This window comes from Entelurus aequoreus, linkage group LG11 (genome assembly GCF_033978785.1).
Source record: "Entelurus aequoreus isolate RoL-2023_Sb linkage group LG11, RoL_Eaeq_v1.1, whole genome shotgun sequence".
Taxonomy (NCBI): domain Eukaryota; kingdom Metazoa; phylum Chordata; class Actinopteri; order Syngnathiformes; family Syngnathidae; genus Entelurus; species Entelurus aequoreus.
In genome coordinates this window covers 41,726,877-41,741,437 of record NC_084741.1, presented here as the reverse complement: position 1 = coordinate 41,741,437, position 14,561 = coordinate 41,726,877, and the positions used below count along the sequence as shown (strand labels likewise).

Genomic DNA, 14,561 nt, shown 5'->3' with positions numbered 1-14,561 from the left:
TTGTGTGCTCCCTTTCAACATTTGTAAAAAAAAAAAAAAATTCCCGGATTTCATTGAATTCTCGGTTTTTAGGGACATTTTCCCCCATTCAAAATGAATTATCCATTTTTCACACTTCCACATTTTTCCACCTATTCAAACCATTCTACCTTCAACACATTCCACTCATCCTGCACATTCAAACTATAATTTTTTTCAAGTAAAAAAAAAATTCCAGAATTCCCCAATTTCCCTTTTTTTCAAACCCTTTTTTCTGTCGACAACTCCTTGTTGTTTTTTGAGGTGGCAAAAATTCCCGGCTTTCCTGAAATTCCAGCAATTCCGTAATAGCATTCAGTGTTTCCCATAAACTGCCAAGATACCTGTGGCGGTGGGGGCGTGGCTATGGGCGTGGTAACCATGACATCATCGATTAATTTGCATAATTTACTACAATGATATGATTTTCTCTAAAAAGTCTCAAAAAATGTATACTTACTAATTAATAATAACAGTTTTGTTTTAAACGTCCATCCATCCATTTTACAATATAATTACAACACTTTATGTACATATTTATATACAGATTTGAACAAAAAGTTATTCACTGAAATATATTTATTAATTGTGGTTCTTACAAAAAATATATCTTATAAAATATAAAAGCTAAAATGTCTCTTAAAGCTCTGCCCCTTTAATTAGTGCATACTAAATAATTTAACTTTAGCCTACTACTACAACCATATTATTTACCAGCAACATAAAGTGAAACAGAGGCAGAGGTGTCCTGCCACAGTCAGTAATAGAAAACAGTAGTGGTGGTAGATAGACACAGAGCTTCATCAAACATCTGATCCACTGAACAAAGAGCTCACTGACAAAGCTTAACCTATTGTTACTATAACAATCTACAAGGTTAATGTAGGTTGCTTCTCTTTCTTCCCCTCCACGAAAGAATTACGTCCGCCAAAAATAAAAAATAATTATTTTTTTTAATTTTTAAATTTTTGTTTTAATTTTTTTTAATTTGTGGCGGACGTAATTCTTTCGTGGCGGGCCGCCACAAATAAATGAATGTGTGGGAAACACTGCCATTCCTCAATTAAAAATGTTACTACTTCATCATTTCGTGGCCGATTTCACAAATTCCAACACCATTCAGAACATTCACATTTTCCCAAAAAATTGCTTCTATTCCCAAATTTTCATGAAATTCCCATTGAAAAGAATGGGACATTTTGCAAAGTTCCCACCCACATTTTTTATCCAATTCAAACCGTTCCAACTTCAAAATATTCAGCCTCTTCAGGAATTCTGTGCTCTCCTTCAACAATTATAAAAAAAATTCCCGGATTTCTTAGAATTCTCAGTTTTTAAGGACATTTTCCCCCATTCAAAATTAATTATCCATTTTTCACACTTCCACATTTTTCAACCTATTCAAACCCATCCATCCATCCATCTCAAACAATCTTCCACATTTTTCAACCTATTCAAACCATTCCACCTTCGACACATTCCACTCATCCTGCACATTCAAACTATATTTTTTTCAATATTAAAAAAATTCCAGGAATTCCCAAAATTCCTGTTTTTTCAAACCCTTTTTTCTGTCGACGACTCCTTCCACATTTTCCTACCCACTTTAACCGTTCCACCTTCAAAACTCTTAATCAGGACAAAAATCGAAGTTGTTTTTTGAAGTGGGAAAAATTCAATTTTTTTCCAAAACTCCAGGATTTCCATAATAACATTTCTCAATTAAAAATGTTACTACTTCAACATTTCTCGACCAATTTGAAAAATTCCAACACCAACCATTTAATTTAACCAAATTTAATTCTCATTCAGAACATTCAAATTTTTCAAAACATTCCCTCTTTTCCCGAAATCCCCAAATGTCCATGAAATTCCCATTGAAAAGAATGGGACATTTTTCAAAGTTCCACAGCACCCACATTTTTTATCCAATTCAAACCGTTCCAACTTCAAAATATTCAGCCTCTTCAGGAATTGTGTGCTCCCCTTCAACAATTATTAAAAAAAAAATTCCCGGATTTCTTAGAATTCTCAGTTTTTAGGGACATTTTCCCCCATTCAAGATGAATTATCCATTTTTCACACTTCCACATTTTTCCACCTATGCAAACCATTCCACCTTCAACACTTTCCACTCATCCTGCACATTCAAACTATCATTTTATCAAGTAATAAAAAATTCAGAGAATTTCCAAAATTCCCGTTTTTTCAAACCCTTTTTTCTGTCGACGACTCCTTCCACCCTTTTCAACCCACTTCAACCGTTCCACCGTCAAATCATTTCTCTTAATCAGGACAAAAATCTAAGTTGTTTTTTGAAGTGGGAAAAATTCCCAGTATTCCAGGAATTCCGTAATACCATTTCTCAATTGAAAATGTTACTACTTCAACATTTCTCGACCGATTAAAAAAATTCCAACACCAATTATTTAAGCTCATTCAGACCATTCATATTTCCCTCTTTTCCCAAATTTCCATGAAATTCCCATTGAAAAGAATGGGATATTTTTCAAAGTTCCACAGCACCCACATTTTTTTTTTTTATCCGATTCAAACCGTTCCAACTTCAAAATATTCAGCCTCTTCAGGAATTCTGTGCTCCCTTTCAACAATTGCAAAAAAACCCACAAAAAAACAAACATTTTTCACACTTCCACATTTTTCAACCTATTCAAACCATTCCAACATTCCACTCATCCTGCACATCCAAACGAACACTTTCCCAAGTTCCAAACCAAATTCTGGTTTTCCTGGAAATTCCAATGCTTCAACATTCAAACTATTCTTACATTCATACTACATTCTGTCAGCATTTCAGTTCAACTTCAGCATCGGAGCATTCCCACGCAATTCCTTCAGGAATCTAGTTATTAAAATCATTCAGCTTTTGTATCCGATTAGTTCAACATTAAAACATTGTTCAATTATAAATAACAAGCGGCTAAATAAGGGACAAGCGGTAGGAAATGGATGGATGGACGGATGATCGATCCTGCGTCTGACGCTGCCATTGGTATCGACACTGTCGGTATCTGTATCGATCGCCCCCCCCCCCCCCCCCCCCCCGCCAGCCTCCGCCCTATGTCCGCCATCGCCCGCCTTCACACGGTGCGCCCGTTGTCATGGCGATGGAGTCATCCGCGGGGCTTGTTGCCATGGAGATGCCGGTGCGATCGGGTGCGCTCCCGGTGGTGGAGGAGGACGAGGGCTCGTGCGTGCCGCCTCTCCCCGGGCTCGAGGAGCGACTGCGGTACCGTGCGGGCGGCGGGAGACGGCGACGTCGCGGGGTGCCGTTCAACCGGGCCGGCCACTACATGCTGGTCGTGATCGGCGACATCGCCACCGAGCACCAGCTGGACGCCGCCAGAGCGCACGTCGAGGCCGGTGAGTGCAGCCCGTTGTTCGGTACGTACCCCGGTTTCTGATTTGACGTCATCGGTCGCGGTGCAGCATTGCAGCACGCAGTGGGATTTATGACGTCACACTTTTGATGTTGCATCACAAGTATGATCATGCGAGAGCTGTAGCAAATATTCATAAAGATAAATAAACATGCAGCACATCCGGGAAGTTTTCCATTGGTTTACGTAATGTCACGTGACAAGCTTACGTTGATTTCCCCCAACGTGAAAAAGTTTATTTGTTTATTTTTTTTTACTAATAAAATGCTGATAAGTATATATTCACGGCCTTTGATAAAGCCATTCCTTTATGAATATGACAATGAATTAAAAATATATTTGCCAAAATGTATTTTATTAACCAAGTAATTAGGGAAATAATCTATCTTAGCCTGGCCAATTAAAAGGCTTCTAACATATTGTTTGAAGGAAGCCCCGCCCACAGGATTGAAATTGATTCTAACAGAAAAATAACCATTAAGTATATATGGAACAAAACAAATGTCTTTAACCAAAATACTAATTTGTTTTTTGTTAACAATCAAAAACGTTTTTCATGACACAAAAGGTTTTGTCTGCCTTTTTTACAGTTTTGTTTTAATTTTTTCAAGTTTTGGTTCCTTATTTCAGTGTTTTTCAACCTACATTATCTAATTTCACCTATTTGGGTTAAAAATATTTTTTGCAAACCAGTAATTATAGTCTGCAAATGATGTGTTGTTGTTGAGTGTCGGTGCTGACTAGAGCTCGGCAGAGTAACCGTGTTATACCATACCATATCAGCAGGTGGCAGCCGTAGCTAATTGCTTTGTAGATGTCGGAAACAGCGGGAGGCAGTGTGCAGGTAAAAAGGTGTCTAATGCTTAAACCAAAAATAAACTAAAGGTGAGTGCCCTTAAGAAATGGCATTGAAGTTTAGGGGAGGCTATGCAGAACGAAACTAAAACTGAACTGGTTACAAAGTAAACAAAAACAGAATGCTGGACGACAGCAAAGACTTACTGTGGAGCAAAGACGGCGTTCACAATGTACAACCGAACATGATGTGACAATCAACAATGTCCCCACAAAGACGGATGAAAACAAGTGAAAATGTTTTGATTGCTAAAACAAAGTATAGATGCGGGAAATATCGCTCAAAGGAAGACATGAAACTGCTACAGGAAAATACCAAAAAAAGACAAAAAGCCACCAAAATAGGAGCGCAAGACAAGAAGTAAAACACTACACACAGGAAAACAGCAAAAACTCTAAATAATTCACGGCGTGATGTGACAGGTGGTGACAGTACACCTACTTTGAGACAAGAGCTATATTGACGCATGCTTGGTTATGGTTTAAAGTCATATCGCAATTGTTAAATAATAACCTTTTACTGTCAACTGAGTTTTGTATTTTAATGATTTCTGCTGGTGGTGTGCCTCCGGATTTTTCCAACGCAAAAAATGTGCCTTGGCTCAAAAAAGGTTGAAAAACACTGCTATGTATATGGTGAGCGGGGGGCTAGGAAGCCATTTCAATCTTGTGGGCGGGGCCTCCTCTAAACGAAATGTTAGAAATATTTTCATTGGTCAGTTATGAATCATTGCGCGACTAATGATTACTTCCATCAAAATAGTTTTGTTTACAATTCCTTTTTTTTGTTCTAATTTCTTTTTTCGTTGTTGTTGTTGCAATTTTTTTATTTTGTTTTGCTTACAAATATTTTTTGGGAGTGGGAGAGGGGGGTTATGAATCATCATCCGTCTTGTGGGCGGGTTCTTCTCTGAACAAATGTTAGAAGCTTTTTTATTGGTCGGTTATGAATAATTGCGTGACTAATGATTACTTCCGGCAAAATACTTTTGTTTACAAATCCTTCTTTGTTACAAATCTTTTTTTTTTTTTTTTTTTTGCAAATTAATTTTCTTTGGGTTACAAATTATGTTTGGGTGGGGTTCGGAATCAATTTCAATCTTGTGGGCGGGGCCTCCTCCGAACAAAATGTTAGAAGCATTTTTATTGGTCAGTCTTGAATAATGGTGTGACTAATGATTACTTCCATCAAAATAGTTTTGTTTACAATTCCTTTTTTTTTGTTCTAATTTCTTTTTTCGTTGTTGTTGTTGCAATTTTTTTATTTTGTTTTGCTTACAAATATTTTTTGGGAGTGGGAGAGGGGGGTTATGAATCATCATCAGTCTTGTGGGCGGGTTCTTCTCTGAACAAATGTTAGAAGCTTTTTTATTGGTCGGTTATGAATAATTGCGTGACTAATGATTACTTCCGGCAAAATACTTTTGTTTACAAATCCTTCTTTGTTACAAATCTTTTTTTTTTTTTTTTTTGTTGCAAATTCATTTTCTTTGGGTTACAAATTATGTTTGGGTGGGGTTCGGAATCAATTTCAATCTTGTGGGCGGGGCCTCCTCCGAACAAAATGTTAGAAGCATTTTTATTGGTCAGTCTTGAATAATGGTGTGACTAGTGATTACTTCCACCAAAATAGTTTTGTTTACAATTTTTTTTTGTTAAAAATCCTTTTTTTGTTACAAATTAATTTTTTTAGGGTACAAATTATTTGGGGTGAGGAATCAATTTCAATCTTGTGGGCGGGGCCTCCTCCGAACAAAATGTTAGAAGCATTTTTATTGGTCAGTCTTGAATAATGGTGTGACTAATGATTACTTCCACCAAAATAGTTTTGTTTACAATTTTTTTTTGTTAAAAATCCTTTTTTTGTTACAAATTAATTTTTTTAGGGTACAAATTATTTGGGGTGAGGAATCAATTTCAATATTGGGGGCGGGGCCTCCTCAAAACAAAATGTTAGAAGCATTGTTATTGGTCAGTCTTGAATAATGGCATGACTAATGGTTACTTCCACCAAAATACTTTTGTTTACAAATCCTTGTATTTTTGTTGCCGGGGGGGGGGGCACTAAAGGCAGAAGTGTATCCAAACCAGGACTTGTCCCACTTTCTCTTCAGACTTCCATTCCAGTTTGGTTTGTAGCGACATCATTTTTGATACAGCTCTTGGGCATGATCTCAACAGTTAGCGCAGGTGTACCTAATGAAGTGGCAGGTGAGTGTAAATATTTACTCCTATTTTGCTTGTGTGTGTTTACATACTAGGTGACACAACAATTCAAATACATTAATAAGAGCTGTGGAACTCCAAACCAGGCGATTGGTACCGTTTTTACATGTGACGCCATAGCAACCGCATGGGTCACCTTTGACCCGCTGGGTCACCTTTGACCCGCTTGTTTCACTACGCCTTAAGTGTGGTCCTAAGCTTCACTGCAACGCTCTTTGCATCCAATTCACTTCCAAGTTTACAGTTTGTTGGAGACTCCGTGTCCACATTCTTTTGCTGAACGGGCACAGGTCTGGTCTTCTGGAAGTTTCTGCAAGCATTCATTAAAACCGGTCACAAGTAAATGTTACAGCATTGGCCTCACTCCCGCATCAATAATCCTTCACTCACTTTATAGTAAAAGTCCAATGGGTCAGAGAGTTTGTGGTTTCCCCGAGAGTGGAGGCCAGCTCAAGGGAAAAAGAAGCGATGTGTAACTAATTAAGATTATTATTATTATTATAATTAAAAAATATAAATACCTGCGGCTTATTCCTCCTTTTCTAAAAATTTGACCTTTGTGTCATATTTAGGGCAGATTGAGGTTATTTGGGTTCACACAAAGTAATCATTCTTACAGCCTTGTACAGCTCTATATATACACACACATATTTATATGTATATACGTATATATACATACACACACCCACGTTATGTATACATAGACATTTATATATAACTATATACACACAGTATATATATATATATATACATTAGGGCTGCAACAACTAATCGATTAAAATCGATTATTAAAATAGTTGCCGATTAATTTAGTCATCGATTCGTTGGATCTATGCTATGCGCATGCGCAGAGTTTATTTATAAAACAATTTTTTAATTAAAATTTTTTATTTTTTAATAAACCTTTATTTATAAACTGCAAAATTTACAAACAGCTGAGAAACAATAATCAAAATAAGTATGGTGCCAGTATGCTGTTTTTTTTCAATAAAATACTGGATATGATAGAAATGTAGTTTGTCTCTTTTATCCGATTATTAATTGATTAATCGAAGTAATAATCGCCAGATTAATCGATTATCAAATTCATTGTTAGTTGCAGCCCTAATATACATATGTACTTATATATAAATGCATATATACATATAAATGTATATATATATACATATTATATATACACACATATGTACATATAAATAAATATGTGTATATGTATGTGTACATGTATGTATGTATACAGTAAATGTAAATTAATATATACTGTGTATATATACTGTATATATTTATATATATATGTATATGTATGTTTTTATAATGTGTGTATGAGTATATATATATATAACGTGTGTATATATATATGTATATACATATACATCTCTCTGTGTGTATATACAGAGCTATATATAGATGTGTGTGTGTATATATAAGTATATATGTATGTACATACATACATACATACATATATATCATTTGTATATGTATGTACTGTACGTATATATATATATATATATATATATATATATATATATATATATATATATATATATATATATATACACTACCGTTCAAAAGTTTGGGGTCACATTAAAATGTCCTTATTTTTCAATGGAGATAACTTTAAACTAGTCTTAACTTTAAAGAAGTACACTCTATACATTGCTAATGTGGTAAATGACTATTCTAGCTGCAAATGTCTGGTTTTTGGTGCAATATCTACATAGGTGTATAGAGGCCCATTTCCAGCAACTATCACTCCAGTGTTCTAATGGTACAATGTGTTTGCTCATTGGCTCAGAAGGCTAATTGATGATTAGAAAACCCTTGTGCAATCATGTTCACACATCTGAAAACAGTTTAGCTCGTTACAGAAGCTACAAAACTGACCTTCCTTTGAGCAGATTGAGTTTCTGGAGCATCACATTTGTGGGGTCAATTAAACGCTCAAAATGGCCAGAAAAAGAGAACTTTCATCTGAAACTCGACAGTCTATTCTTGTTCTTAGAAATGAAGGATATTCCACAAAATTGTTTGGGTGACCCCAAACTTTTGAACGGTAGTGTATATATATATATATATATATATATATATATATATATATATATATATATATATATATATATATATATATATATATATATATATATATATATATATATATATATATCTGTATACTATGTGTAGTATACAGTATGTGTATGTATGTCTGTGTGTATATATGTGTGTATGTATATAAATAAATAAAAATAAATATATAAAAAAATGAAAAATATTAAGATGTGAATCTAAGTGTATATTTGCTATAATATGTGTCATTGCACAGTGTTTAAAACAGATAAACCCTTCAAGTGTAAACCACACGGAGAAAGTCTGCATTGTGGACGACAGCCGACAATAATGAAGCCTTTGGTGGTGTTTTGTAATTATTATTATTATTATTAGTTACAGTATAATAAAACAGTACAGTAATTTGACTCTAAGTCTGTGCGGTATAAAACGAGTGAAACATCAACACACTGTTTGTTTTGTGCTCAGGTGCTGTAATGTTTTAGGTCACGGCTACAAAAACACTTCGAACATTGACGACAAATTCATAAAAGTTGATTCAATGCAACTTTTTGAAATTCAGGCATTTCAGGACGCAACAATCACAAAACAAGCCCGCAAAGTCTCGGAGAGACTAAATCCCCAACCCGTTAACGGCGTGCAGGAGTCAAAATGTCTGCCGACCACTGAACTATTGCCATGACACGGCAGGAAACAAATATTCCTCTTCCCGTCTAGGAATCCGATCCTGGGACGTGGACCTGGCCCGCTGCGACCTGGAGCAGCAGCTGCAGTTCTTCGTCACGCGCCACTCCGCCCATTTCTCCCCGGACGTCAAAGGTCAGTGCAGACCGCCGCGCCTTCTTTTCTTTCCAGCAGACACGGGTCACGTGTTGGTCGTGCCGCTTTCACACGCCCCCGTGCCCGTCTTCTGTCGGATCAAACGAAACCAAACAAGACTTTTTGCCTTCCATAGAACCGCACGTATCGATTGGCGTCAATAACACTTCAATAGCGGTGGGGCAGGAACAGAGCGCTAAGGAGGATCACGTTGCAGCAAACAATTCCTTGGTGGGAAAGTCCTCGCTTTCCACCAGGTGGATTTGGGCTGAGGAGGAGGAGGAGGAGGGGGAGGAGGAAGAGGGGTCAACAGTTTACCTTTAATCTCCTTCAAAAGCCTTTTCCATTGAAGTATTTTCCTCAGGAAAACACTGCACTGCTGCTTCCTCAACTACTTGATTCGGAAGGAAAATTCTATTGAGACAACACCATTAACACCATTTTTGTGGAAAATCGGCCGATGTCGATTAATGCCTTTCAGTGACGAGATCACAAACGCCGACCTCATCTGGCTCATACTTTGTTTTTAGTTTTTAAATTTTCGTTTTCCGGTCCTCAAATCGATCATAATTTGGCCTTGCATAAAGCTTCTCCGAGATGTTATCCTGTTTGCGATTTAGTTCAGAAATCGCCATCCCTTCAATCATGACAACTGTGTGTGAACATAGCCTCTAAAGCAGGGGTGTCAAACGTAAGGCCCGTGGGCCGGATCAGGCCCGTGAACAGGTTTTATCCGGCCCGCGGGATGAGTTTGCTAAGTATAAAAATTAGCTGACATTTTTTAATGAAAGAAACTGCTGTTCTAAATGTGTCCACTAGATGTCACAATAGCAATTATTTGTGTCTTTCTAGATTATGCTACATATGTAAAAAAAAATATATATATACCACACGATGTAAGCAAACTACATAAATAACATCCTGTAATTTGATTTTTATATATATTTTTTTAATAATAATAATAATACTAATAGATTTTATTTGTAAAAAGCACTTTACATTGAGTAAACAACCTCAAAGTGCTACAGTGTATTAAAAAAATAATATATAAAATAAATAAATGAATTAGAAAAAATAAAAAGATAATAAAAAATAAATAAAAACTAGAACAGCCAAATAGCTAAAACTAGTATGCATATATCTAAAAAAAAAAGAGAAAAAAGGCCTTTTTAAAAAGAAGGGTTTTTAAGCCTTTTTTAAAAGCATCCACAGTCTGTGGTGCCCTCAGGTGGTCAGGGAGAGCGTTCCACAGACTGGGAGCAGCGGAGCAGAAAGCCCGGTCTCCCATTGTTCACTGAAGTTGTCTTTATTTTTAAGTTATCGTGCCGTGATTTTACCGGTCAGGCCCACTTGGGAGTAGATTTTTCTCCATGTGGCCCCCCATCTAAAATGAGTTTGACACCCCTGCTCTAAAGGCTTAGTGGCCACATGTATAGACAGCACCTTTTAGCTCTTATTTCCAAAATGGTGTACATTACTGAATTGGGGTTTTATGGCCGCTTATGTGGACACTTATACCGCCATCTGGTGGTGTCAGAAGAGTATAACATACAATACAAACAAATAAAATAAGAATTAGCATGTCACTAAACATGAAGTACTTATGGACTAAGTACATCATATCAAAAGATGATTCTTAGTTTTTATTCTAATTAGGGTCCAATAAGCCCAAATAGCAAAGAAGAAAAAAAAAAAGCATGTAAACAAAGTGTAGGTTAGGATGTTTAGGTAGATGCATTCCAATATATTTGTCCAGTCTAATCGTCTGTTTCTGGTCCTAAAATTGATCAGAATGTTGCCTTGCAGAGCGGGAAGCTTATCCGAGATGTTATCCAGTTTGCTATATAGTTCAGAAATCACCACAGTCTGAGTCCTTACAGCCCTGCCCGTCCCATCAATCACGACAAGCAACTAACTGTGTGTAAACATAAACTGTCTGATCTAGTCCCAACAAAGCCAAACAATCAGCAGGTGTCCATGAGGGAAAGGGATTTCAAGCAACGGCCTCACAGAGGCCGGCGTGGAGAGGTGTACCAAAGTGTAGGGTAGGATGTTTAGGTTATGGCGAGTGGATGCATTCCAGTAGATTTGTCCACTCTAATCGTCCGTTTCTGGTCCTCACATTGATCAGACTGTTGCCTTGCAGAGTGGAAAGCTTCTCCGAGATGTTATCCAGTTTGCTATAAAGTTCAGTAATCGCCACAGTCTGAGTCCTTACAGCCCTGCCCGTCCCGTCAATCACGACAAACAACTAACTGTGTGTAAACATACACTGTCTGATCTAGTCCCAACAAAGCCAAACATTCAGCAAGTGTCCGTGAGGAAAAGGGATTTCAAGCATCGGCCTCACCGAGGCCGGCGTGGAGAGGGGTACCAAAAGTGTAGGTTAGAATGTTTAGGTTAGGGCAAATAGATGCATTCCAATATATTTGTCCACTCTAATCGTTTGTTTCCGGTCCTCAAATTGATCAGAATGTTACCTTGCAGAGCGGAAAGATTCTCCAAGATGTTATTCAGAGTGCGATTTAGTTCAGAAATCGCCACAGTCTGAGTCCTTACAGCCCTGCCCATTCCATCAACCATGACAAGCAACTAACTGTGTGTGAACAAACACTGTCTGATCTAGTCCCAACAAAGCCAAACAATCAGAGTGTCTGTGAAGGAAAGGGATTTCAAGCATCAGCCTCACCGAGGCCGGCGTGGAGAGGGGTACCAAAATGTAGATGAGGATGTTTAGGTTAGGGCGAGTAGATGCATTTCAAAAGATTTGTCTACTCTAATCGTCCATTTCTGTTCCTCAAATTGATCAGAACGTTGCTTTGCAGAGCGGAAAGCTTCTCCGAGATGTTATCCGGTTTGTGATTTACTCCAGAAATCACCATTCCAGCAACCATGACAAGCAACTAACTGTGTGTGAACATACACTGTCTGATCTAGTGCCAACAAAGCCAAACAATCAGCAGGTAACCGAGAGGGATGGGGGAAGGGTTTTCAAGCGTTTCACTGCAATGGCCTTACTGGAGGGGGGTAACAAAGTGTAGATTACGATTTTTAGGTTTGGGCGAGTAGATGCATTCCAATAGATTTGTCTACTCTTATCGTCCATTTCTGGTCCTCAAATTGATCGGAATGTCCCCTTACAGAGCGGAAAGCTTCTCCAAGATGTTATACAGAGTGTAATTTAGTTTGGTCCTCAAATGAATCAGAATGTTGCCTTGCAGAGCGAAAAGCTTCTCCAAGATGTTATTCAGAGTGCGATTTATTTCAGAAATGGGCATAGTCTGAGTACCTACAGCCCTGCCATACCAGAAATCATGACGGGCAGCTTCTGGCTACCTTGAACGGCTGCCATTGTCTTCCTAATTTGTTGATATACCGGGGCAAGGCTCAATCAAAGCAGCAGATGCCCCGTTTTCATCTTTCCGAATAGGTAGATAACTTTAATGTCCTAATACAACCCTTCACTTCTCCCAAGCGTCCATTGTGTCCAATAGCAAATGTTCCGACAGACAGCTTTTCGTCGAGAGATTGCTATGAGAGACCAGTTGATCAATTCCATCTTTAGATCTGGAGAGCGTTGCAAAAAGAGGGTCCAAGAAAGTTGAGACGAGACAAATAAGCTAAAGCAGGGAAGATGAGGGAAAGGAGAGGGAAGCGTCCGCCTTGGTTGAGAGCCAAATGAAAAGTTTAATTCAGTATTGAAAAAAAACAAACGTCTGGAAACTTTCGCCGCAACTTTCAGAAAAAAACGAACGTTAATTAAAACATTTTAGAAATGAAGAAATCTTGTAATGTAGTTGTTTTATGTAGAAAAGAAAATGTCATTTCAGTTTAATTTAGCACAATAGTCACGGCGTCTATAAGACCGAAATAAGTCCAATCCACTTGTGGCAACGTTTGAGCTGGCAAAGGTTCACTAAGCAGCCAGTCGACCTAAAAGTTTGTCTTTCAAAGTTAAAAAGGCGACTAAGAAGTCTTTGCATGAACGGAAGCCATCGAAGGAGGTCCTGGAATATGTGCTTATCAGAATAGAAAGAGAAAAACGTATTTTTTTCCCCCATCACCGCAAGCTTAAAGGAACATTTCTGCTGCTGAAAAACGTGAACAATGGTTTTACTCTTACCTAACGTCGCTTATCTTTACTTTCCCTAATGCTGCATTAACACCATTCCTGCCAGATTTTGCACTTAAATCGTTTTTGCAAGGTGGGACCGCAGAATCGTACTGGATTGACGCTTAAAGGAGATGAATCTCATAAGTCGGTGGACTCTGGTCACCGCCAGTTCATCTCCCATCTTTTCAACAAAAAGTATTAGGACATGTCCTCATTCCACACACACTCTGAATTGTTAAGATACGGGAAAATAACACTTGAACCGATACAGTACCAATTCCCGGTCTCCGAATATCGTCTTTTTTTTTGGGCACAGACCGAATCCCGCTGGCCCTATTAGGCACCGATTCATGTAAAATCCAACGGTGCCATGTTACGGTACCTGGGTTGCACTTTGTGATCACTCCAGCAGCACTGAGAGCGGACTCAGTCAAACTACCACTAGTTAATGTTGCAGTTTTCTATGCCAACAAATGGGTCAAAAAACGGTCCAATCTAACTTAAGCAAGGCTTCGCTTTTCCAAAAAATGTGCCAGCTTGATGCTAAAATACATTGGCTTTGCTACTAACATGCTACTGAGTAGCATTAGCGATTTTACATGGCCATTTTTAACACTTCCAAATTTGTTGATAAAAACTACAACAAAGATGTAAGTTACAATCAAACAACTGCTGCGTAATAAGTACAATACTTTCAGTATTAACACGTTTTAGGGCGCAACAAAAGACTAGATTTAGCAAAGACTAAACAACATCTAACCATCTAACGTCTTGGACTTGCAACTGTAATTGAGATTCAGAAATGTTGTAGTTTAGCAAGATAGAGCCACTGCACCACAGTTATCATAATCATGTTGCATTTTGTCATAAAAAACAATCTATATTTTTTAACACACACAAACGTACAGAAAATTGGTACCGTATCGGCTCAAATGTGAACAGTAACCATCCATAGTCACTTTTCTTCCTTTTTAATTAACTTTTTGGCCTCCCAGGCATGAGGCAGACCCTTTGGATTGCAGTGCGTCAAAGAAAAGGAAAGCGAGAAGTGAAGTGAAAGCCAA

The 14,561-nt window shown here is 37.7% G+C and overlaps 1 protein-coding gene across 1 annotated transcript in view; it reads left to right on the top strand.

Annotated features, from left to right (window-relative positions):
* Positions 1–3,116: 3,116 nt before the first annotated feature.
* The window catches only part of map1ab (microtubule-associated protein 1Ab), a 69,299-nt gene continuing 57,854 nt past the window's right edge, over positions 3,117–14,561 (top strand). The window contains exons 1-2 of the mRNA XM_062063294.1: positions 3,117–3,402; positions 9,282–9,383. Coding sequence (XP_061919278.1) covers positions 3,141–3,402; positions 9,282–9,383 — 364 coding nt within the window. The 5' untranslated portion in view covers positions 3,117–3,140. The remainder of the gene's footprint in view (positions 3,403–9,281; positions 9,384–14,561) is intronic.